Source organism: Dunckerocampus dactyliophorus, chromosome 12 (assembly GCF_027744805.1).
Source record: "Dunckerocampus dactyliophorus isolate RoL2022-P2 chromosome 12, RoL_Ddac_1.1, whole genome shotgun sequence".
NCBI lineage: Eukaryota > Metazoa > Chordata > Actinopteri > Syngnathiformes > Syngnathidae > Dunckerocampus > Dunckerocampus dactyliophorus.
The window spans coordinates 29,586,408-29,612,711 of NC_072830.1; the positions used below are offsets into that span (position 1 = coordinate 29,586,408).

Consider the following 26,304-nt stretch of genomic DNA (forward strand, 5'->3'; position numbering starts at 1 on the left):
CTACTTTGAGGCACCTGAAAAACGTAGGATATTACAGAAGCAAAAATTTAGGAGTCGCGCACACGCACAGTATATCGCGCAAATTTACATTTGATCAAAACGATATAAACGGTAAAATATACAAAAATAGAATAATTGATTTTATTCAAAACCTAAAAAAAACACAGTACCTTGTTTTTGTGTATTATCACAATGCCTTTTTAAAAATAAAAAGGAACCCCTCGATACAACATGTATTAAGATTAACGTTGATCATTTATCGAGCAGGTGGTCTTTTCATTTAGGAAAACTTTCCAGCTTTTGACTCTGTTCCTGTATTTTGCAGTTTTTGAAGTAGCCACACCAAGCCGCAGTAATACCCGCCACCAGCAGGGGCGGTAAATAAAAATTATTAACAAATTCTGTCGAGCGAACAAGACACGCTTCCGTTGTTTCATTCGCTATCTGCGGTGAGTTTGCGGCGCTGCAACCATGGAGGACTCGAAAAACAAAGAGAAGAAACTGTCCGAAAAAATAGAGGATAATGAAAAGAACAAAGAGAAGGACTCGCAAGCCGCTGGGAAGGATAAAGAGAAGAAAGAGGAGCAAGAATTGGTGAATATTGATACATTGATGTTCATTTAAGCGACCGGAGCCTGCCCGTGTTATTTTGCCTTAGTCACTGTCGATTTGACTCAACAGGCCACGATGACTGTCATTCTACACACATGTGTGATGCGTGGATATTTGTCCTCTAATCCCTTGTCAGACGTTAAAGCTACGCTCTGTTAGTACAATTTATTGGGGACGCTTGAGGGGTTTGCAGACAGATGTCACCATTTAATGCTAATGCCTAGCCTAGATCCCCGGTAAGCTAAATGTAGCATGCTAACGCTCAAATGGGCTGGGAGAGCATTGGTAGAGTGTATGCTGTATAACACATCAGCTGGTATTTATACACAATAATAATATAATTTGGGGGCAATCTAATATAATGGTGTGCCTAGTCTATATTCATTCAAAACGTACTGACCGGTCAAGACGAGTAAGCCACACTCGGTATAACCGAGCTGTGAATCAGAACATGGTTAGTTCACCTTATGTTTAGTCATAATTATTTTTACTTCATGGTATTTCTAAATATCCTTCTCAACATGCATGCAGTTTTTGGGCTTGTTGGAGCTACCCTGTGTAATGCAGTAGTAAGTTTGCATGGTACGGTTTCAGAACAAATGGAATCCTTATTAAAGATGTGACACTGTTTCATATTCTTTGTGGAATTTATGATCATTCTTGACAAAATACACAAACATGAACTGACTTCTTGTGACGATTACTTTTTCAGTCTGAGGAGGATAAGCAATTACAAGAAGATTTGGAAATGATGGTGGAGCGACTGAGTGTGAGTATTATGTAATTATTGTAATATTTAATTTGTATATGTGCGTTTGATTGTATAACTCCACTGAAGGAAAACAACCCTAACCTGACCTTTTTTGTGCACGTTTGTAGGAGAAAAACACGGCGTTGTACCGTCCGGCGTTGGAAGAGCTACGCAGACAGATTCGCTCCTCGACCACTTCTATGACATCAGTACCCAAACCCCTCAAATTTTTGCGCCCACATTATGCCAAGCTCAAAGAGATCTACGAAGGCATGGCCCCAGGGGAGAACAAGGTACGGCTTTGTTGCAGGACAGTAAAAAAATAGAACTTTTAATAAAGCTGTAGTAATAATGTGCTGTTAAAATGAAGACATTAATTGAGATTTGTTAATTTGATTGAAAATGTCGATGCAAAGAATGACTCAAAATTCCACAGTTTCTCTCACTGGTGCGGCATGGTGTGCTAACACTAGAGATATTTGACTCTTAATTGCATACTGGTCCTTTTTGCCGACAAAAATCAACACTTAATCGATCACCATAAAGTAGTTTGCGCACTCTGCAAAACACCTCTTGAGATTTATTTTGCCAAAGCACTCCCAGCCTAACGTGCCACATCAACGCAAAGCTTACATTAGTTACGAGTTCCTCTGCAGGTGCTTAAGTGACCACGACGTACGACGTGCGCCAAACCGCCCTCACGCAACATTCATGACCTTTAGTAAGCCAAATAGCTGACGCCATTGCCAAGTGGGTTGCAAAAAAAATCTAATCTTGGAGGACAAAGGATTTGCACTGAACAAAGAACCACCAAGGAGCACAATAAAGACAAAAATATCAACGCAACGTGATTAATAATGAATGGTATTCATTGAGGGGTGTAATGATACGCCATCCTCGCGGTTTGATACGTACCTCGGTTTTAAGGCCTCGGTTTGTTTCATTTTTGGTACCGCAAGGGACCAAAATGCAAAACATAAAGCTGCTTCACGATCGTGCAAATTCATCCCAGCCATTTTTCAAAAGACAGCCCCTTCAGCGCCGGTAGGCCTGTCATGATAATCGTTAAAACGATTAATTGAACGATAGAAAAAAACGAGGTGGATAAATTTGACGCCTCGATAAATTGACATATGTTTGCCCGTTGTATTTCCTCGTCTCACTGTAGCGCACAGGCTGGATGATAAGAGGGTTCACTCCGCTTGTGTCTGAGCGCATTGGTTGTGTAGTCAAATTAAGGGAAAGTGAGCCTCCTGTCAGCTATTCAGCGTCTTTCTCATAGTACGTGGACGCTGAGGCTATGCGTAAGCTCTTCCACTTCCTCCTTGCCGTCAAGTATGTTTTTTGCATTCAAATTCACATGCGGTGCTCTTATCAAATGCATCTCTGCCACCTTGTGGCCGTTTTTATGGCTTAAAACGGCTCTAAAAGTGACATCTATTAGTGTGCAGTTGCAGCATCACCTCTTTTTGCCTAGCATGCAAAAAAAACACGCAAAGCACCTAACATGTTGCTGTGTTGACTGTCAGTTTGTGCATTTTTTGAAGTATGACTGCTAAATAACTCGCCTTGGGGCGATGATAAAGAAGGTGAGAAACACTATTGAATGCTATCTCGCCAGGATGCACGGGAAGTCCGCAATAACAGTAAGTTCCATCCATTCATCATTCAGAATTATTTTGCATTGTTTTCTGCATGTAAAACTGTCACTGTTCTCTATACAATTTTTTTTTTTTGCAAATATTTTTTGCCGTCTCGAATGGGAACAGATTAATCGGATTTCCATTATTTCTTATGGCGAAAAATTGCCTCGGTTTTCGTCTGACCTTTTGTAAAGAAGTACTCATAAAAAAACGCAGTAGTCCAAAATGTAGTCCACTTTTCGTCACATTACCCGGGCTTGCGGAGGTGCATCACAACAAAGAATGAACACATCCATTCCCTAACTTGAAATGTGAAATTGGTACAGAGCTTTCAACACGGCACAGCCGTGTACTGGTTTCATACGAATACGTGTATTCGTTACACCCCATTTATTTCTTGTGATTAATCGAGACTAATCCACACCCGCTCTCTGATTAATTTGATTATTCAGCATTTTCTATGTTGCGTTGCCTCTTTTAGGGAACATTTTGATCTTTTTAAAATGTCAATACCTTGACAGCCCTAAAAATAATGAAACGACAGTGATTTTTAAGATGTTTGTGCTTTTTGTATTTGCAGCTTTTTTGTGCAGATGTGGTGTCAGTGCTGGCCATGACCATGAGTGGCGAGAGGGAGTGCCTCAAATATCGCCTGCTGGGCTCCCAGGAAGAGCTGGCTTCCTGGGGACATGAATATGTACGGTAAGTCATGTGAACAAAATACTCTAGTCAACACTGGTAGGATAGGCTGATAATTGAAATCCGATGTAATGTGCAGCTTACTTACCATAAATTACGGTTTATAAGTCGCATGTGTCTACATCATGAAATGGCATATTGTGGTGCGCACAAGTCTGTGAGGACCAGTCAGCTGTTTATTTGACAGGAGCCAATCATGAGCTGTGAAAAACCTCACGACGGGCTTGTCAACCCATTGGAAATTGCACGAGGTCATTACTTAATACAACCGTCTGACTCACGTTTTCATCTTATAAACAACATTAAACTCATCACACAGCAACTTAACACACAAATGTTATACCTCCGAAATATAGAAACATGTACCACTATGAGTTCAGTATGGAAAACCCCCCAGCATTTTAAAGTTTTCCTGTAATGCATTTCGTTTGAGAAAACCATTTCATTGGAGGAGCATAGAAAGCATAGAAAATGCTGCAATGCTGCCTCTGTCCATAAGAGGGAGCCAGATGACCCTGGAGCCCAAGGCCCAGAGGGAAGCTGACGTCATTGCAGCGCCCCAATTAATGCGTTGCTCAGATGCAATGCCTTATGGGAAAACTTTTTTAAATGTTGGGTGTACTCATACTGGCACATTTTTGTATATTTGCCAGGTGCACATTATGAGTGCTAAGTTGCTGTGTGATGAATTGAGTGTTTAGTAAACTGTTGTTTGATAGATGACACAGTGAGTCAGACGTGATGTTGTTGTACTGGTGTATATAATGACCTCCTGCGATTTCCAGTGGATTGACGAGCTCGTTGTGAGCGCGCTGATAGCTCGTTATTGGCTCCTGCCAAAGAAAGAGCAATCCTTTCCTCACTGACTCGCGAGCAGCACAGTATTTAAACAATTAGTAGTAGTTCTGAGGTCAAAGATATTAGAACTTAGCCATAAATTAGCCGCACCGCCATATAAGACACAGGGTTCAAAGTTTAAGAAAACAGCAGCGCCTTACACAGCGGAATTATGGTATTTTTTATTGTAAAGTTTAATTATGTTTGTAGCAAATTAACTTTGAAGGAACTCGCGCTTAAAGTTACAATGTTCAGATGAGGAAAGAGGACAGCATTTAAGTACATTGTCAGTCATTACGTACATGTGGTGGTTTCATAGGCACCTGGCTGGTGAGGTGGCTAAAGAGTGGCAGGAGGTGGAGGAGAACGATAAGACCCAGCAGGAGACGTTGCTGAAACTGGTGAAGGAGATCGTACCTTATAATATGGCGCACAATGCTGAGCATGAAGCTTGCGACCTGCTGATGGAAATTGAGAGGCTGGACATGCTGGAAGATTACATCGATGAGAATGCCTATGGCAAGGTTTGCCTCTATCTCACCAGGTACGTGCAACCCTTGCATAATATGCTGGACATACAGAGTCCTCATTCAAATGTTTGTTCCAGCTGTGTGAGCTATGTTCCGGAGCCTGAAAATTCTGCACTACTGCGGTGTGCCTTGAAGATCTTCAGGAAGTTTAATCGTTACCCAGAAGCTCTGAGGTTGGCCCTGATGCTCAACGATGTGGAGCTAGTAGAAAACATTTTCACGTCCTGCAAAGACATGTGAGTACTGGAAACACGTTGTTCCTACAACGCACTGCTTCATGATAGTCAACCTAATCATTTGGTAGATTTTATGTTGGAAATATTAGACCTCCAGAATTGCTTTTTTCGTGTTTGTTTCATTTTTTAACGCTTTTTACCAAATGCTAACGATTGTGCATTTGCTTTGCAGAGTTATTCAGAAGCAGATGGCCTTCATGCTTGGTCGCCATGGCATGTTCTTAGAGCTTAATGAAGATGTAGAAGATTATGAAGACCTTACGGAGATCATGTCCAATGTGCAGCTCAACAGTAATTTCTTGGCCCTGGCCAGAGAGGTAGGAAGCCAAGGGTGAAACAGTAAATGCTGTCATTGAAGGCAACAGTGACTAGATGAGGTCTTACAATCTTCAAACATTACAGTAGAGTCATATGAAAAACCACCAATGGACGCATCCATTAAAATGCCTGTTTTTGACACACTAAGCCAGGGATGTCCAAAGTGTGGCCCGCGGCACATTGTAAATATATAATTTAACAAGAAAACAGCTGTAATTTTACAATAATAAACTGAAAATATTACGAGAAAAAAAGTTGTAATCTAACAAGAGAAGGTCATCATTTTATGAGAATTATGTAATATTGTGAGGAAAAGTAACATAATTTCACTATAATGAAGCTGAATTGTGCGAAACAAACAAAAGAGTAAAGTTGTCATTTTTTTAGGTTGTGGAAAAATGTGACAGTGTCACAGAAATAGAGTCTAAACATTATGAGAATAAAATCATAATTATGACAAGAAAGTGGAAATAGCAGAAATGGTAAAACAGCTACAATTTTACGAGAGTAAAGTCAAAATATTAAGAAATTTTTTTTATTGTAATGAGAAAAAATGTCACAATTTTATGGTTTTACAATTATGAGGAGAAAAATTTTAGTAGCATAGAGTTGAAATATTAAAGACAAAATACAGTTTTTTGTTTTTCTGAAACAAACAAAATAAAGATGTAATTTTTGTAAAATGAGGTTGGGAAAGAGTTAGAACATTATGAGAAGAAAGTCACAATATTATGAGAATAAATTTCACAAAGATTTATTTAAGAAGAAAGTCAGAAATATTTGTGAAAAAAGAGGAAAAAATGGTCAGGAAAATAATGAGCAAAGTTCATGCTGCTAATACACTTTTTCACTTTATTTTTTGCTTTTCAGAATATCAAAGTGGCCCCTGCGTCCTTTAATTTTTTTAGTTTTTGGACCTCACTGAAAAAGTTTGGACACCCCTGCTCTAAGCATGGAAGGTTCCAACATCGCGCCCTCACTATCACGGTTTTTCAAAAATGTTTTAACAAATGATCGCTGTTTTGTGGTTGAATACAGCCTATTATTAATATTGTTTTAAATGCATATATTAAGCAAATTGTATGTATTCTTGGCCTAAATTAAGCATTTTCAAGCATAAAAATGGCTAAACGAGCTAACTAAATGAACTAAAATAGTTTAGTTTAGTTTAGTTTATTTGAACATGAAGGGTACAATGGAATACATCTCATGAATCATTTTCACAGTTCCACATCTCCAAAAGGAGTAGGAAGAAGCAGAGCTTAAAATACAATTACAAGGCAGAAGAACAATTGTAAGTGAATGTAGTACTGTACTGTATTCTACACTGGCCACTAGATGTCAGTAAATGTTTGGTGAGAGAGGTGCTACACGTGATCATCACGACAGGCATTTATTACAGGTTTAAATGATCTCACAATAATAACAATACGGGCTTCTGTTGGGGCCATAACCCTCAACAAGCTAAAACTCAACTCTCAGCCTCCGAAGTCACTTCCCGTCCTCCATACATCTGTCCGCCCACCACTAAGGTCCCCCAGGGAAAACATTTACTGTGACACTGCTCAAGCAGGAGTTTTATTTACATCTGAAATGTCTTATTTAGTGTTATTCTGTCTACCGTGTTGGGTAATAAGAGTGTAAAGCCATTTAAAGCCGTCATTACAATACATAGTGGAGGCAATAGTCAACACAGGAAGTACGCTGTTCAGGAAAAAAACAACAAGGAACTGCTAACGTGTGAGTGTGTTATCTTATGTATGTTTAATATGTCTTATTTTCTCTGATTATATCGACTATATGGGGTAATAGAAGGGTAAAGGTGGCTGTATGAGTGTTATTCCATGTCTAGAGGGCTTTGATCATGTTAAAAATGTATTCAGAAGATAGGAAACGACCATAACTCCGAAAATATTCAGTTGATTAAAAGTGAATTCTACTTCACGGAAGTTCGTGGTCAGGTCTGGAACCAATTAACCGCGATAAACAAAGGATGAAATGAAGAATTTATTTTTTCAATAATAAATCTGTGCTGCGGATCTTGAATTGCTGGAACGCATTCAGTTTATTTACATCATTGGTGTTATTATTACTTATATTGGCACTAGTACATTTGCAACAATAATACTGTGGACATTTTTTCAGAGAATTTTACGGCGAGGTCATCCTGCAAGCTTAAATTAGCGTTGGCTTTCATCTGGATACTTTTCAATGTGTAACCTACTATTCCTGCCCTTTACAGCTGGATATTATGGAACCCAAAGTCCCAGATGACATCTACAAAACACACCTGGAAAATAATAGTAAGGCCTTGCAAAGCTCACACACACGCACACACACACACACACACACACAACTTGCGTGTGAAAAGGGTAGTCCTAGCATTCGCTTTATGATAATCACCTGCATCATTTTAAGTCTAGTTATCCAATTTTACACGTGTAAAATCCATAGTGTTCATTTAAAAATGTGCGTTTATGGCTTTGACTAAAATCTTGCTTGTGTGTTAAAGGGTTCGGAGGGAGTGGCTCCCAGGTGGACTCGGCCCGCATGAACCTGGCCTCTTCCTTTGTGAACGGCTTTGTGAACGCAGCATTCGGACAGGACAAGCTGCTGACAGATGATGGCAACAAATGGTTGTACAAAAACAAGGACCACGGTACGGAAAAATCACAAAAATGTTTGTTGCAGCAGTGATATGTACCTATGAAGTATGACCCTTTACAGATGTTTTTGTATTTAGAACCATTCCTTTGTGTGTGATATGAAACTTCTTAGGCATGCTGAGTGCTGCAGCCTCTCTTGGGATGATCTTGTTGTGGGATGTGGATGGAGGTCTGACCCAAATTGATAAATATCTTTACTCATCTGAGGACTACATAAAGGTAAACAACCAGGCTGTCACATACTCTCTATTTTTATTTTTTTTACAGAGTGAGTAACTTTGACATGCAGTAGGAATGTCCCAATCCGATCAGATAATATCGGCTTCTGTCACGACATCGAGCCGATCCGGTTGCAGTGTAACGTTTGTGACTCTGGGCCACACTCCAACATGCTAGCTGCGGTAGTGTGCCTTAAAGCTGGTTGCCACTCAACTCCCGGCACCCACAATAAGAAGAAAATGCATCACCGTCATGCCGACATGTCCACGGTGTACCATGGTGAAGCTAGTTTCACGTTGGACGTCGGATATTCGGCTCAATGTGCCCGCACTGCTGTGTCATGGTGCGGGGAGCTCGCACAGGAAGTGCCGCTGTAACCACCGTTTGTTTATACAAGCAAATGATTAGTCCTTACCTAAAAGAATTATGCTCGGCCATTTTTTCCAATTTTATCTTTTATTGGACAGACTTTATTTGATCTTTTATTGGATTAGGGTCCTGACTCTTTTTTTACCACTTTGTTCCAAAAGCCAAACAATATTGTTGGTCACGCTGTGTAACAAAAAAGTCAATTAAGCAGTACTTTGGTTGTGTTATTTTTAATGCTTTGAAGAGCTATTTTAATAACCATGTTCAATTCCACAAATTCATGTGTAACAAAAGCTTATTAAAAAAAATTAAGGATAAGCATCAAACGGGCAAGAAAAAAAAAGAAAAAAAATCAGATCGTAAGCCAAAAAATGTGGATTGGGACATCCCTAATTTGCAGTGTAAACAAAATAGAATAGAGTGCAAGATAAGAGTATAAAATATCTTGAAAAGAGAAGAATTCCCGCACATTTTCTTACTGATGTAAAGTACAACCTGAGCTGAATTTGCTGCTGTTTACGTACCTTTTATCATCTGTCTGCAGTCTGGTGCTCTCTTGGCCTGTGGCATCGTAAACTCGGGCGTGAGGAATGAATGTGACCCAGCCCTCGCCCTCCTGTCAGACTATGTCCTCCACAACAGTAATATCATGAGGATAGGGGCCATTTTTGGGTGAGGACAACAGACTGATGAACTGTTTTCGTCTTTGAGTCAGTCCTCCAAACGTACATGCGTGATCACAAATTTGCACATGTGAAATTCTGATGGCCATCTTCCTTTGCAGACTAGGTTTGGCTTACGCTGGCTCCAATAGAGAAGACGTCCTGTCTCTGCTTTTGCCTGTCATGGGGGACTCCAAGTCCAGCATGGAGGTGTGTTTGCATGGGCGCGATTGATGTTACGTGCCGCTCTTTTGTGCAATTGTGTGTGTTTTATTTTCTATCCAGGTGGTTGGCGTGACGGCGTTGGCATGTGGTATGATCGCCGTGGGGTCTTGTAATGGGGACGTGACCTCCACCATTGTGCAGACCATCATGGAGAAGAACGAACAGGAGCTGAAAGACACATATGCCCGTTGGCTCCCTCTCGGCTTGGGACTCAATCACCTGGGTAAGAAACAGTGCAGTGCTTTTAATATATCTATATTTTTATCATTATTATTCAGCTTACTGTAAATATGCCCAAAAACCTTTTTCTGAAAAGAACACAGTGTTGGCTGTGTGTATTTATTGACAATTTGTCTTTCAAGGTAGTGGTTTTCAACAAGCAGTGCTCCCAAGGACCATGAGTCTAGGGCTTTAAGTAAAGCTGTCCAGCAGCCAAGCACATTTCAAGTGTTTATTGGTACATTGGATTTGTAGTCATCTGTTTATTTTTAATTTTTTTACCTTTTTTGTGTTTTGTTGACTCCCCTTTATTAGTACTAGCAAATTTTTTATTCAAGTGTGTTTTCCTTTCCTTCTCTTGACATCATTTTGCAACCGTAGGTAAAGGAGAGGCCATTGAGACGACACTAGCAGCTCTCCAGGTGGTACCTGAACCTTTCCGCAGCTTTGCCAACACATTAGTGGATATCTGCGCTTATGCGGGTCCGTCTGCCAGTACTAAGGGTGATGTAACGGTTAGCATGTACTGTACAGCTCCTCCTACTGTACATCTCCTTGTGTGGCATCACCTGTCGCAGGTTCTGGCAATGTGCTGAAGGTACAGCAGCTTCTCCACATCTGCAGTGAGCACTATGAAAACAAGGAGAAGGACAAAGAAGAGGACAAGGACAAGAAAGATAAAAAGGACAAAGACAAGAAGGACACGGCTGACATGGGCTCCCATCAGGTAATCATGAACACATTGTGACTTTTGTTTGCTACGTTATAAGCTACATTGGTCTGTACTTTTTCCTGTTAGGGGGTGGCTGTTCTTGGTATTGCCCTCATTGCTATGGGAGAGGAGATTGGCTCTGAAATGGCACTGCGAACATTTGGACATCTTGTGAGTAGCAAGTAGTTGAAGGTTTCTACCTGTCTTTTGCTGTAAACGCTGTTTTTTTGGCTTTCCTTGACATCAGCTGCGCTATGGTGAACCCACTCTGAGACGAGCAGTGCCTCTTGCTCTGGCTCTCATCTCTGTCTCCAACCCCCGCCTGAACATCTTGGACACCCTGAGCAAGTTTTCCCATGATGCTGACCCCGAGGTTTCACACAACTCCATCTTCGCCATGGGCATGGTGGGCAGTGGTGAGTCCATGTTAGACTTTCAGACGCTCTCACGCTAGCAAAGCCCCGTTATGCTAAATAATGCTCAACAGCTCGTTTGTGGTGTCCCGCCATTGCGTACACAGTGGATTTAGAGTAACTTCAGTCGTTTATGTGCCTGCACCACACAGGCCTCAGTTTGATTTGAAACTGACTGGTGAGCTGTTTCGCACACATTTTGCAGGCAGTGAGAACTGGCGACTGCACAGTAAAATTAAGTCACATGACTCACACACACACATATTTCAGGGTTTGCGCTACATGTAATTGATCGTGGCGGTGCGCCACTACAAAATAAAAGCCGTTGCACCTAAAAATGTGTTTTTCTTTTGTACTTGAAAACAATTTGAAGTAATGTATTGTATGAATGGATATATATATGCTATATAGCTTATTTACTCACATACTGACCACAGTTAGTTTGAAAATATGATAAAAATGTTTCATTACGCTTTATTTGGATAGAAATGCACCAGAACCGCCTGTCCGCCTTGCTGGCACTTGCACACATGTGACAAGATACACGACACGTCTTTCACTTTGTTTCTTCTCATCGGGAGAATGAATGTTAGCGTGTCACATGCTAAGCCTATCTATGCCAGCGTGTATGATCGCTCGCGTTTCAATCTCATTCCGCATTTTTGTTGACGTGCCTGCCTGGCTGCCGGCATCTAGCTAGCTCGTTTTGGTCCCACGGGCAAGATGCGATGACTTTTTTTTAAAGTGTCACTTAACAATCTTGCTCTTGTTGTCATTATAGTACTTATGGCTTGTCTTCAAAACACTAGTTGTGTGTGGAAGTGGTGCACCTGAAACACGCGGTGTGCACAGCTTTAGAGAGCGATGCTATCACAGGCAGCTCACCAGCCGATGTGGAGTAGTTCACCTCTTATTTTTATAAGTGTTCTGTTCAAACATGACGCCTGCAGTTGATGACAAGTGAGCACACCAAGTGGGGGTGTGCTCTGTAAATGGCGTGCCATTTAAATGTTGCCAGTGCTCTCAGCAACTTTGCCATTAAATGAAAGGTTTTGCAATGTTCTCAGTTCATGTTCTGCCAGTTGAAAAAAGTTAAATAAGCTAATAAATTAATTAATAAAAAAATTTGCTATTTGTCATTAAAAAGAAATTGCAGACGCAGCGGCAGCAGGCCGCCCTCCCGTGCAGCCCACCACCACAGCTTCAAAAACTCTTAGGGGAATTCATTTTTGTATCAAAGCTAATCTAACCTACTTATGCTTTTAAACAATCCACAGATCATTTTTATCTGCACATGACTTTTCTTTCAAAGCGCGTGCTTATTGTACTGTAACTATTCCGCCCCCGTTTCAAACTCAAAAGATATAAGCCGACTCGCACGTTCAATCGATCAGTCCAATGATCATCACAAGCACTTGAGGAAGTACGCAAGGATCAAATAGCGTTGACACGAGAAGGTTATCCTGATAGGTCATTTCCCGCACATTGTCATTAACGTTGCTCACTACTCGCCTCATCTCGCTGTGAATGGCGTCTGTGCTTGTTATGCAAAACCGAGCGAGTGGGGCCGTCTCGGATTTTCACAATAAGATAAGCTTCCAAGATTTATTGCCGCCTGTACCAGTACCTGTAATTTTACAAATGTATATTTTTCTTTTAGATAGCCTTTAATCTCATCGTACTGTTCAGAAAATCACTGCTCTCTTTTTCAAATGGTGCAAAATGAAACAAGTGGGAAGTGGCACCCTGTCTTATGTCAACGTGGTGGCTGAGCAGGGGCCAAAGGAGGAGGGGCTAATGTCTAGAGTTTACTGACCTGCTAACTTTTAGCATAAATGGCTCAAATGATCTCCAGAGTGAATTCCTATTGGTATTGCATAGCCGTTTGTCATCCTCGGTAATACGCATTTCTTGTCCCCGATGTCCCCCCCCAGGAACAAACAATGCCCGCCTGGCTGCAATGCTTCGGCAGCTGGCACAGTATCACGCCAAAGACCCCAACAACCTCTTTATGGTCCGACTGGCTCAGGTGCGTGGTGGTGACACAAAGAAGGCCATGTTCACGGTCCCAAGTGTTGACTTTGCTCTGTTTATGTCCTGACAGGGTCTGACTCACCTGGGAAAAGGAACACTCACTCTCTGTCCCTACCACAGTGACAGGCAGCTGATGAGTCAGGTCGCCGTGGCCGGGCTGCTCACTGTGCTCGTCTCCTTCCTCGATGTCAAAAACAGTCAGTTCTTCGTACCGTGTTTGCTTCCGCATGCGGGATTTCTTTGCATTCCAATTGTGTATGTGCCCATTGCAGTAATCCTGGGGAAATCTCACTACATTCTTTACGGCCTGGTAGCAGCCATGCAGCCCCGTATGCTCGTCACCTTCGATGAGGAGCTACGACCGTTGCCCGTTTCTGTCAGAGTTGGACAGGTGAAGCCCAGTAATAAAGTCATCCAGCCACAGTGCCATTGTCCAGGAAATAGTCCTGCTTAAACCAGTTATTCCCAACCGCTGTGCTGCGGCTTAATGGTCGTTTCCATGACTGTATTAGTGACGGGCAGAACAATGAAATGTTCTTCCGCTAGATGGCAGAAGGCACACAATTACTAACCTGTCATAGTAAGAGTCACTGCTGATCAGATTGGTCTCATACCAAACGTGTGGCTTGGATCAATACAGGTTGGGAATCACTTCCTGAAAGGAACAGTAAAGCATGAACGGAATCGTTATCTCATTACTCATTAAGGGAAATGAGTTAAAGAAGAGGAAAATTGACTCTCTTTGTTTGTTTTTAATGGTCCCTCCACAGGCAGTTGACGTTGTGGGCCAGGCAGGCAAACCCAAGGCCATCACAGGTTTCCAGACTCACACCACGCCAGTGTTGCTGGCACATGGAGAGAGAGCTGAGCTGGCAACAGAGGAGTACTTACCTGTAACCCCCATCCTGGAAGGCTTTGTGATCCTGCGCAAGAACCCCAACTACGAAACATAGAGTGCCCTAGAAAAAAGAAACTCCTGCAGTTCTGCTTGGATATTCAAGGGTGGCCCTCTGTGGCTCTTTGCTATCTTTATATCTTATTGTTGTTAGTTGGACAGAACAATGGTGTGATGCCCCAAGCCAACAGCTGTCCTTGAAAATGAAAGCTTGGCTCGTTGGACTGCCGTGAAATGGAAGACGTTCACTGGGACCTTCAGTCAACATCCAATTTTTTTTTTTTAGCTTCAGTTTTGATCCACGTTTGCCCTCAACCGACTGTTGGCCTCATTTCAAACGCAGCACCCGTTCGTGAGTAGAACATCGAGCCTTGTGCTGCAGATGTTACCACCAACCATTTACGTCCTCGGCCACAATTTGTAACAAGATTCTTTCACAAAAAAATGTTTTCTTTTGTTGCCGTACTGTAAAATGATGTATCAAAACAAATAAACGTACACATTGTTACATGATGCTTATTTATGTCATGTATTTTCCACCCTTCAAACAGCTACAATATGTACAATTAAACATGCGGAAGGAAACCCACACAGATGCCTCAGCTGAGATTGGCACTCACAGTCCACATCTGCTTACCTCCCGTTCCACTGTGCCGCCCAGCGCATGTCCTTTAATATGAGTAGATGTCTTGTGTACATAGATTATTGATACTTTTAATTTTGTAAAAAAAAAAAAAAAGTTTTGTGTAAGTGTTTAGTGTTATTAGTTATTGGTATGGGCGTTTTTTTGTTGTTTTTTTTTTTTGCTCCATTTTATTTCATTCTGTTTCTACAATGGCCCCCAGACCACACTTTGGACACCCTGGGTGGTGGATGGATGGGAGGGTGTCGCACTGACGCACTTGTTGCCTGTGTGATCTGGCTGCCATGGCAACCAACCAGCCTTTTTGCCATTGCTGTTCGTTTACAGCAGGGGTGTCCAAAGTCCGGGGGCTCGTTTTTCGTTGGCCGTCGACATCAGAACGTTACAAAGGATGATACTGAAAATAAAAAGATTATGTTTATTATGGTAAGTATTGGCCTAACTCATGTATTCAAGGATCATTTCAATCAAATAGCAGATTGCACAACATTTAAAAAAAATTACTTGTTAATTTGTCAAAATTGTACATTAGATAACTTTAAATAAATAAATCCATCATCAGAGATCTTTGACTTGACTGTCCAAAAAACAAAAGGAAAAAAATAGTGCGAAAATGCACCAGCCTGTATAGTACTAGTAGTCATCGTATTTGGATAATCAGGGTTTAATATCTACAAATGATATCAGTTAATTAGCCACGACTGAACAGTTGTATGTTAGGAAATATTGACGTTTAGATATTTAGAAAAAGTGTCCAATGTTGGCCTCTTTTTTTGTACCTACTCGACCAATTTCTACACTTTAGGTTACATTGTAGGGGTGGGCAGGTGCATCCAAATACCAATTTATCGATACCAAGGGTAGTATCAGTATTGGATTGATGTCAGCAGTATATTTATACAGTACTGTATAGGACACATTATGTATGATACACAGTATAACACATGCACACATATGACATACATAGTACACAAGTGTGAAATATGAATACACATACTACACAACACTTGATATCACGTCATGATACGCCATATATGACTTGTAAACATGACGTGGAGTGGTGCAAATAAGATATATCATACATGCCATGTAAACATGCGACTGTGATAGATGACATGTAAACGTGACATGGAGCGGTCCAAATGATGCATGCATGACATGTAGACATAATATGGAGTGGTGCAAATATGATAATACATGACATGTAAAGATGATATGAAGTGGTGCAAATATGATACATCATACATCAGATGCAAACATGATATGGAGTGGTCCAAACCATACTGTACATGACATGTAGACATAATATGGAGTGGTGCAAATATGATACATGACATGTAAACATGATATGGAGTGGTACAAATATGATGATACATGACATGTAAACATAATATGGAGTAGTACAAATATGATGATACATGACATGTAAACATAACATGGAGTGGTACAAATATGATGATATATGATATGTAAACATGGTATGGAGTGGTCCCAACGATACATGACATGTAAACATAATATGGAGTGGTGCAAATATGATACATGACATGTAAACATGATATGGAGTGGTACAAATATGATGATACATGACATGTAAACATAATATGGAGTAGTACAAATATGATGATACATGACATGTAAACATAACGTGGAGTGGTACAAATATGATGACATATGATATGTAAACATGGTATGGAGTGGTCCCAACAATACATGACATGTAAACATAATATGGAGTGGTGCAAATATGATACATGACATGTAAACATGATATGGAGTGGTACAAATATGATGATACATGACATGTAAACATAATATGGAGTGGTACAAATATGATGATACATGATATGTAAACATGGTATGGAGTGGTCCCAACTATGCATGACATGTAGACATAATATGGAGTGGTGCAAATATGATGATACATGACATATAAAAATGATATGGAGTGGTGCAAATATGATGATACATGACATGTAAAGATGATATGGAGTGGTGCAAATATGATGATACATGACATATAAAAATGATATGGAGTGGTGCAAATATGATGATACATGACATGTAAAGATGATATGGAGTGTTGCAAATATGATGATACATGACATATAAAAATGATATGGAGTGGTGCAAATATGATGATACATGACATGTAAAGATGATATGGAGTGGTGCAAATATAATACATGATACATGACATAAAAAAATGATATGGAGTGGTACAAATATGATACATGACATATAAACATGATATAGAGTGGTACAAATATGATGATACATGATATGTAAACATAATATGGAGTGGTACAAATATGAAATTAGACCTAAACAAACATTGCATTGAAGGTCTGTCTGCTGATGTCCCAGTCCAGGTACATGTAAAAAGAGCACTAAAAGACAGCTCGTGAAGTACAATTCATCTTGCGTAAACTTGTTCCACGTGACGGGATTTGGCCGGAAGTACCGCTGTACCGGCTTCCGGGAAGGTTTTCCGTCTGTCCGGCTCTGCGGACTCAAGGAGAGACAGGTAACGAGACGGTCCTTAAGATTTAGTCTAATTTATGTGATTATTTTGTCTATATTTCTCTAGTGACTTTAACGCAGACGTGCAGCGAGGTCTCCCTTAAACGGTTAATGTAAATGTTGTAAATATTCCAAGCTGTAGAGAGTTTTAAAATGATCTATTATGACCGGTGCTCCTGCTGTGTTTTCGGGGATTAGCCAAGCTAGCTAGCTAGGCTGGCTGGCTGGCTAGCTAGCTAGCTAGCTAACTAACTAGCTAGCGCCCCATGCTAAGACGACGTGGGTGTTCTTTCGTTAGTATAGCTTCTATGGCCTGTTTGGTAACACGTTGTTTTTAAACCAAGTCAAGTCACATCGTATTACGCTTAGAATGGATTTTTATATTTTACATTTGTAAGTCAATTTTATGTGTTGCTGCTTTCCCAGTGTTCACCGGTTAACATTGCTCAATCGCGTTAGCAGTCGGGATGTTAGGCTAGTTTTGCAGCAGAATGATAAGTCATAGTTGGGTCCGTGCAGTACTGGTTAAAAAAAGTTGTTGAGCTTGTTAAAATGTCAAAAATCGTTATGGTGTTGTTGAGTGTTGCATTGAGCCTCGTCTGTATCCTTCAACAACGCAACAGTGCATAGGAATGCAATGCAATCCGTGTGACGGAAAACCAAGTAAAATCAGGTTGTAAACACGTTGTTTCTTCTGTCAGTATTGTGTCAAATTGATACAGTGATCGCTATGTGTATTTCTTGACGTCTGCTGCCTCGCTGAGTAGGTTGACAGCCAGTCGTGCATGCAGGCTATGTTATCAAGAAGCATATATCCAGACAAGGTCCTCCTTTATGAATAAGGACCTGTGTTTCACTACGAAATGTAAGCGAGGGTCGCGGTTGCTAAGCTTCGCATTTATTGGTACCATGTCAGCACGACAGGCTGTCAAACGGCTAGCTGTTTACTTGCTAACTAGCTAGCTAGCCAAATTAACGTGACAGTTCTCAGGCTGGCATTTCCTCTCCCCAGTGTCCTGCTGCTGTAATTGTGTCTGTCATGGTTCGGCTTCAGAAGGCTGAGATGTCATTGTGAGTGAGGTGTGGCTAGCGGGAGAGGCCCGAGAGCATGGGAAACCACGTGGTGAACACACGTCGTGCGGCAGAGTTGACGGTTTGCCTTTCTGCCATACTGTATGTGACACACTGGCACGCGCACAGTGGATATTAACGTGGATGTCATTCCGCTCCAGTCGGAAGTGATTCTGGTGTCAGTGGACTGACGGCCAAGACCATGTTTGTCAGAGACAGTAGAAGCAGGGCGGACGGCATTGCAAATTATGTTTGCAATGTTTGATACCAACTAAATAGTGCCAATATTACCGATATCAATCATTTTTACTAGGGATGTCTGATAATGTTGACCGACTGATGAAATCGGCCGTTGTAGGCATTAAAGATGAGATGTTGGTGTCTGTTTTTCTGCCGCTATCGGCGCAAGTGAGACCACATCAATCTGCACACAGCTCGCTAGCTCAGTACGTCCGTGGTGTGGAATTATTGATTTATTTTTGTAAATATGCAATTTGCCGTGAGTGTAAAGCGGGGGAGATCTTCCTTAAATACCTTTTAATCTGATATCACATCTCAGGAAGAATCACACGGAATGCAAATCATGATGAGAGGCGGCCAGCGTGACTTCAGTCCACGCTCCTCTTTGACGTTGCCATTCATCTCAAAGGGATTCCCCGAATTTCCTGCCGGCTGTTGGTCTTCAGGGCCTCAGTGGTCTGTGGGTTGTTGCAGTACCCTCTCTCCTTCAGGCAGCCTCACAGAATGTGTGGCAATGTCGTCACAAACTTCAATGTGCGTGTTGCAGCTGTCGTTTTTGAATAAGTTCTCATTTCAAAAGCTTGTGTGTAATAAAAATTGATTTGCCCCCCCCCCCCCCCCCCCCCACACACACACACACATAGAAATGCTAGGTGTAGGCGGTCCTTTCTATGTTGCTATGTGAACTCAGGAAGGACGTTCGGGTAATGCTTGAAATGACCAAAACACTACGCTACACCGGCGTACGCTACACCGGCGTACGCTACACCGGCGTACGCTACACCGGCCAGCTCTTCCCTGCAAACCCTCCCGTGTAGCGCGATGTGCACCTCTGAAAAAACTGAACCCTTCAATAAAAATGTCTGCTGTCCCGCATCGATTAGTGCCAGTGCAAGAACACTCCGCTTTTTTATTAGAAATCAGTCACTGCCACCCAAGGAAGCGAACTAGCGAAGTTGACGTCATTTGCTCAACCCTGACTAAGCGCTATGAAAGCAGTGGCATCCAAAGGACAGCCAAGGGGTCAATTGCGGCGCGTGGCTCATTTTTTTATTGGCCCGTGGCACATTGCAGCAGCAAAAATGTGAGAAATAGAAGAGCCTGAAATGTTAATACTAATAACTAATGAAAAGCTTTCTTTATTTGTTTATATATATATATATATATATGTATATATATATATATATATATATATATATATTCTATTGCACCACGCCCGCCGTTTTTGTGGGTTCCGCAGTGGGAAGAGTGCAGCAGTGGGATTTAGTCGGACACACTTTAGCCTTGAGTTGTTTATTTAGCATTTCAGCTCTCACAATCTTTGTGTGCGCTTGAGCCCCAAAACTTCAGTCTGTCGCCCGCAGCCCCCCCAGACATAACTGACACTGCAGCCACCTCATCCAAGCACAGACTCTACAGAGGCTTTGTCAATCAGGCTTTCTACAGTACCTACCTGCATGTACTGCATGTACTACATGTACTGCATGTACTACATGTACTACATGTGTAGAGACTACAGAAAGTGCTGTGTGGTATAAGAGTCATTGATGCTGCTGTGTGTGTGTGTCAGTGGAGAAGCATACAGCGTGTGCGGTGTGAGGGCAGCTGACAGTAACAGGCAACCTCGTTCTCTGATCCACTGTGCTGCCTTGATGACCTTAGAAAGAAATCATCTTTGTAAATGAGTGAAGAGATGAACATGAATGATCATTGTTGTGTTTTCCTCTCAAGATTTGTACGCCGGCGCACATCCCCTTCCTGATGCAGAACTCCATGAAATGAATAAAGCACCACAGCCTGGAACAGGACCCCCCTCTACCCCTCACCCCGCCCCCTCCCCTGGCCTTTCACAGGTAAGCACCCTCTGGTAGGATCATTGTTGCTGTGTTTGTGTATGCATGCAGTCTACTGTATGTTCATCACATTCGCGAGTGGGGGGCACCACCCAGGAGAAATGATGTAGTGGTTCTTAACCATTAGCTGTGGCGCGCAGGGACATGGGAATGTCCTGTTTCACTGGCTTGAATGTGAAAGACAGAGGCAAATAAACCCCGGGTGGACATTTTGGGACTTTTGCGCTACGTTGTTGTACACTTTAATATCAGTACACATTAGATTTACTACGACCCGTGGCGATGGTGACATTCCATAGCGGAGAGCAACTATTCGTGATATTTGAACGGCCCGCTTGTGTCGTATGTTGATGTTCAGCCATGGAGTAACGCGCGTGTGAGTTTAACAATACAAATACACTTTTGGAACGGAGCGCTGCTGTTGGCGTATTAAGGTCGGCAATAAAGTTTAAAAAGAGCATCAGAGTCTGTGTGCCTCTGTCGGGATGCTACGTGTGATACACGAATGAGAAAAGCGACCAGCTTCCGGGTTTTAGCCTGACGTGGAGGCTGCCGCATGCGCAGAGCAAACAACTAAATAGTATCATCTTACTTTCACATTTCTCGCTGTGGTCGCACATTTCACAATTCCCTTCTGCTCGCTCCACCGCATGGCAGGAGGAGTGATTGCATTAAGTAAAGGACGCATTTTATTTTGTGCAGGAGCAAACATGCCTTGGGTTTTAATTTTGTAGATTATTTTGAGTCTTTTTATTTTTATTTTGCAGTATTTCTCTTATGGAAGGTGGTGGTTTTCATTTACACTGCGTACCTGGGGAGGAGCCATCACATTATAGCCATTTGTTTTGGGGTACGGCTGACCACCATCCTGCCCCACATGGCCGCCCCCTCTTGCTCCGTGCTTCACTTAGCTAGTGTATGTTGATTTCTCCTCCCCTGTCATATGTTACTTGGCTCCTGTTGATTTGACTTCTTGTCATTTGCAGTCCTCATTCCCCCCTGGGCAGCCCCCTTCTATTGTGTTTGCCACCCCACCGGCCCCACAAATGAACCCAACGCCTCAGCCCAGACAGGTAGGAATACTCACTGCGTGGCCTACAGTTCATGCACCTACACACACACACACACACACATACACATACCGGTGGTCCTCGGTTTACGGCGTTCCTTGTTAGTGTTTTGTGGTTTTGTGCGCGCTCCCATAAATTCATTAAAAAATGAATTTTCTGCAGCTGTCCTGGTCCTCCGACACACACAGACACACACACACACGCGCACACACACACAGTACTTTCATAGACGGTTGGAAATGACAAAACACGTAACACTTCAGCACACATAAGAGGTTGCTGATCCTCTGAAATCAACAGTAATAACGAAGCAGTGTAGTGGTTTTATTGTTGAGATGGAAAGGTTGCTCTGGCTTTTATCCTTTATTATTGTGATGTCATTCTTGTATTTATTGTTTTTATCACTGTATTTTATGACCTTCATGTGATCTGTGCACAGTGCGAGTGACTTAGGAGTTAATTTAGGTATGACCCAACTTAGTCCAAAACTCAACTCATGTCACAGTCAAGGAGCGGAACTCGTACGTAACCCGAAGACCACCTGTGTACACACACACGCACGCACACACACACACACACACACACACACACAGAATTTAGAGTTTAGAGAGCACACCAAGAATGCAGAATACATAAGATGACACAACAGACCTTCTCATTTGGATTACCATGAAATGTTTCACCCTAATAGATCTCCAGCTTCTGCGGAAGTGGAAATGTCGTCATTAAGATGTTTGCGTTATTCAACAAATAAACAAATGAACAATCAACAAATTTAAGAACATTTTAGGGAATGCAGCATTTTGTTTAGTTCGTCCTTGAACGTTTCAAGTATTGTTTATGTAATCCTGCTACAAACAAGCAAAACAATCATAACAACAAAACAATACCTCTTTGGCAGAGGAGTCAACTTCAGCTAAAAAAGCGGTGCCTTTGAGGCATATGATGATGTGGGTTTTGCCTAAATGTTGCTGTCTATTTAAAGTGTGAAGCGTTTCAGTCCACTTGAGTAAGGAACCATCTGTGGAATTCTTGAGCATCTACATTTGGAGAGCATTTGTTCAACTGGAACCTTCACAGTTTTAATGTTTACGGTACATTAGTTGCTTGCCACAGCAAAGTGTGCAGCATTTGTAACTGGTTGTCATCTTTGTGTACTCCCTGAATCAACGCTCAATGATTTCATGTCAAATACACGAGTGCATAGAAGCAGTCAGCATGAACGTCGCTGCAGGTGAGACTTACAAGGCAAATATTTTCCAAATGAGATGGAGGCAAGTAAGTGAACAGAAGGCCGCTGCAGGACGATACAGATGTCCTTTTCATGTTAGATAGCGTTAATGCTGCAGGTCTGAATTGAGTTAGCCAGCTTGAGTGAAGCATGGGTCTTGTACTTTTTTGTCTTTAATGTCTGCAATGTCTGCCTCTCCTCCAGTTTGCCTCAGGGCCCAGGCCTGTACATCAACAGGTACTAACAGCATCACTGACTCACCTGACTGGCGTAGATGGTTTCTTTCTTTGTCACTCCAGTTCTCAAATCAGTGGACATACTGTATTTATTAAGATCAACCAATAAGAAGTGTGCAAACCAGAGTCTGCAGGTTCATTTTAACACCTCCTTTCAAGGTGTAGCGAGTCCTCGAGCGAGTCTTGCATTACCGTAAAGCACCGTGTATAAACCGCACTTTTTTTTCCCACTGGTAAGAAGCAAAAAATCGGCGTGCGGTTTATACACAATGACAGGTCTGTGACCAGACGCAGAAATTGACGAGAAGCCCATTTTTAGAATAGCCGTTTGTGGGTCATACAGTTGCTTTGACTTTAGCGCCCTCTGCTGTACAGTTGCTGAAAATGCTAGTGTATGCAACTAACTTATCTGACGGCTGTCTGTATTTTCACACAGTGAAACGATCTCTATATACACTGAAGCTAACCTAAGCTTCCAATGTAAAATACAATACAATGTTGGAGTTTATTCAAATTCACACTGAAGCAATGCAATAAAATAATAATGGAGAAAAAGAGAAGCAGTGAAAGATAAGATATCAAAACATCTCTGAAAATTGCAAATTTCTTTATTTTGATTTATTATTATTATTATTATTATTATTATCATTATTATTCATCTGTGCTTAGCCATAATATTAAAGATCTAGATGCCGAAGTTCAGATTTCTCCTTTATTCTTCTTTTTGAAATTGCTTAGTACCTTTACGCATGTTGATTTGAGATGAAAGAGTTGGCAAGCATTTAATTTTTAACTAAAAAATTTTTTCCCCCCTCCATGAACCTGAAAATGGGGGTGCGGTTAATACACGGGTACGGTTTATACACGGTGCTTTACGGTATTAACGAACCACACCACTTAGGTTCAAAACTGAGATCAGTAGTTTATGGGAGTGCGTCGTGACAACATAACATTTTAAACCGAGGACCACCTGTACAACAATCACACTATCTTTTGCACCGAAGGAACTTTACCCCGGAACTGTGGGTGTTTGGACCGCAGGAGCGTTTGCCAGAATGAAATTCCTGGTCTTTTTTGGGGCTGAAAGACGTCCCTGCTCGGGGGGGATAGTACCCAGAAACCTTTGAGTGGGGTTTGCAGAAGTGAACATATCTGATTGGTGGACTTCTATTTCACCGGCCATGTTTGAAAAGTCAACCGCTGTTTGCATGTAACATGGTTACAATTAGGCTATGAAAAGGAATCACCAAAAAGTGGATGGGCAGCTTCAAGTAGAGTCTTCTTCCCTTTTAGCCTGGTAATTTCTCTGCATGCGGCTTGTTCATTCACTGCTTTGCTCAGAATGCATTGTTTCTTGCGGCATTGCCTCAACTGACCGTGGTGCTATTTCTCCCTCACACTGTCCCACCTCATGCTCCTCTTTTATCATCTTTGTGCTGCTAAAGGGGAACTTCAGATCACTACAGGTAACTTGTTTTCTCCACTTTTCAATTTTTCTTTCCTCTTTCCCTTGCTCTTGCTCTTGAGTAGTCTGTGTTATGTTCTGTATCTGTCAGTGTTGTGCTTTTTTGGCTTGATGCCATTTTTCTGGCCATAGCAGTCAGCAGCAGAATGTCAGTGAGGAGGCAGGCCTGTATGTTCCTACTTGGAGTCTCAGGTTTAGGCCTAATATCAGTAGAGGACAACGTTTGTACACCTTCCATGTCACCAATAATTCAATTCATGTTTCGTCCCATATTTCTGTTCTTGTTATTTGTCCTGGTTTGGATTTCACCTATCCCTTCTCCTTGTTCCCCCTCCTTGGTTTTCCCTGTCTATGATCCAGCCCTACTACACCAATAGAGCAAGTCTGCCTCCGAGTAGTGGGCCTCGTGGCGTTCCACCAAACAGTGCTCCTCGGCCTGTGACTCCCACCCATGTCTACCAGCCGGGCCCTGGTTCCCAAATGATGATGATCCCAGGACAACAGTTGCCCTTCCCCAGCTCACCACAGGGAGCAGCCTATTTTATACCAGGACAGGTAGAGCAAAAACTCAAGTGTGTTCAAGTAGTTGAAGAATCCTACACTGTGTGCACAATTATTAGACAAGTTCTATTTCTGACGATTCATTTTATTATTGAAACGCAATTTGGGGATTTTGAGAGCTTCCGTTCATGGAGGCTGTCAGATTCTTCATCTGGTAACCATCAACTTTTGGACAGCAGCAACCACAGCCTGCCAGACATTCAGAGAGATGTACTGATTTACTTGACCATAAATCTCCTGTTTAAGAAGAGCCCAAAGGTTGTCAATAGGATTTAGGTCAGGTGAGGAATTATTTCCATGAACATGAGAATTGTCCTGCATGAAAATCATTCACAGTCTTCTAGAAGGATGCCGCTGTAGCACTGCTTGAAGAAGTCTTTTCCAAGAGGGAGTTTTTTCCTTGGGTGTGAGGTCCAATTGGTTTTCTCTAATGTATGAGGAGCTTGGTTCTAGACCTGCTCAATGTGTAAAGTGCCTCGACATAACGTCTGTTGTGGACTGGTGCTTTATAAATAAAATGGACTTGATTTAATGATTATATGGTCAAAGTGGCAGGGATGGCGGGTCGCCCAGTAACCAAAGGGTTCGACTCCTGCTTCCTCCAATCCTAGTCACTGCTCTCGTGTCTTTGGGCAAGACACTTCATCCACATTGTCCCCAGGGGCGCCCACATATGCTTTACTGACCTACATGCTGACCTGCAACCTGGATCCGGTCCTCGAGCGCCGCACAATGGCTGCCCACTGCCCCTAAAGAGGATGGGTTGAATGCAGAGATGAATCTTGCTGTACATTGTACATGTGACAAATAAAGATCTTTCTGTCTTCCAATACTTGCGTAATAATTGTGCACACAGTCTATAGTCAGACTATTGGTCAAACTTGTCCGAATTGACTTTAGACGTTACCTACCTGATGTTGTGGTCGAGGTCCTTCACAGTGATGAGGGCTTTTCTATAGATATCACAGTCCCTGGCGGGTTGAAGGTTAGGTCAGATTTATGACGTGTGTAGTGCTAATAACAAACCTCTATGCAGAATGGCACATTTTTGACCTTGACCGTCTTTCAACGGTAGAGTTCCATTCACACCCTGCATGATATGATGAAGATAGCTGCAGTCACATTTTAAACCGCTACATTTATTCTGCCACATGTCTTTCCGTCAATTTCGTCAACCCTTCAAATACGGTTGGCTCCGCATACAAGCAAGAAAACATCTTTTTGAATCACACCTGACGCTTTCAGCTGTCGTCAAATGATTTTGACTGTCAAACAAAATAAACTAAACGTGCTTCCTTTTGCCCTGTTTTGTGCTTTTTACTGTCTCTGGCAGGGGTGTCCAAACTTTTTCCATTTAGGAAAATTAAAAGA

General features: G+C 41.9%; 2 protein-coding genes across 7 annotated transcripts in view; both read left to right on the forward strand.

Moving 5' to 3' along the window:
- The first annotated feature begins 430 nt into the window (after positions 1–430).
- On the forward strand, positions 431–14,553 carry psmd2 (proteasome 26S subunit ubiquitin receptor, non-ATPase 2). 2 transcript variants are annotated; one of them, XM_054793544.1, is made up of 21 exons: positions 431–594; positions 1,325–1,381; positions 1,492–1,656; positions 3,587–3,708; positions 4,862–5,086; positions 5,150–5,308; positions 5,481–5,625; positions 7,869–7,929; positions 8,139–8,285; positions 8,405–8,511; positions 9,425–9,552; positions 9,665–9,752; positions 9,828–9,990; positions 10,368–10,469; positions 10,565–10,713; positions 10,786–10,869; positions 10,946–11,114; positions 13,046–13,140; positions 13,216–13,342; positions 13,418–13,536; positions 13,916–14,553. In XM_054793544.1, exons 1-21 carry the CDS (start codon positions 472–474, stop codon positions 14,096–14,098), a joined length of 2,718 nt encoding a protein of 905 aa, XP_054649519.1. In that variant the 5' UTR covers positions 431–471; the 3' UTR covers positions 14,099–14,553. The 2 variants fall into 2 exon arrangements, with proteins under 2 accessions (XP_054649519.1, XP_054649520.1); XM_054793545.1 differs by lacking the exon at positions 13,418–13,536 and having other exon boundaries at positions 13,916–14,067.
- A 2,639-nt stretch (positions 14,554–17,192) lies between these two features.
- The window catches only part of LOC129190915 (eukaryotic translation initiation factor 4 gamma 1-like), a 36,352-nt gene continuing 27,240 nt past the window's right edge, over positions 17,193–26,304 (forward strand). Inside the window, exons 1-6 of one of the 5 annotated variants that reach the window (XM_054793707.1) lie at positions 17,193–17,210; positions 20,249–20,370; positions 21,357–21,443; positions 22,876–22,908; positions 24,353–24,373; positions 24,733–24,927. In XM_054793707.1, the coding sequence (XP_054649682.1) occupies positions 20,296–20,370; positions 21,357–21,443; positions 22,876–22,908; positions 24,353–24,373; positions 24,733–24,927 (411 nt within the window). In that variant the 5' untranslated portion in view covers positions 17,193–17,210; positions 20,249–20,295. Of the gene's footprint in view, positions 17,211–18,341; positions 18,360–18,459; positions 19,052–20,248; positions 20,371–21,356; positions 21,444–22,875; positions 22,909–24,352; positions 24,374–24,732; positions 24,928–26,304 lie in introns of those variants that run through there. The other 4 variants (XM_054793706.1, XM_054793708.1, XM_054793709.1 and 1 more) reach the window with 4 other exon arrangements.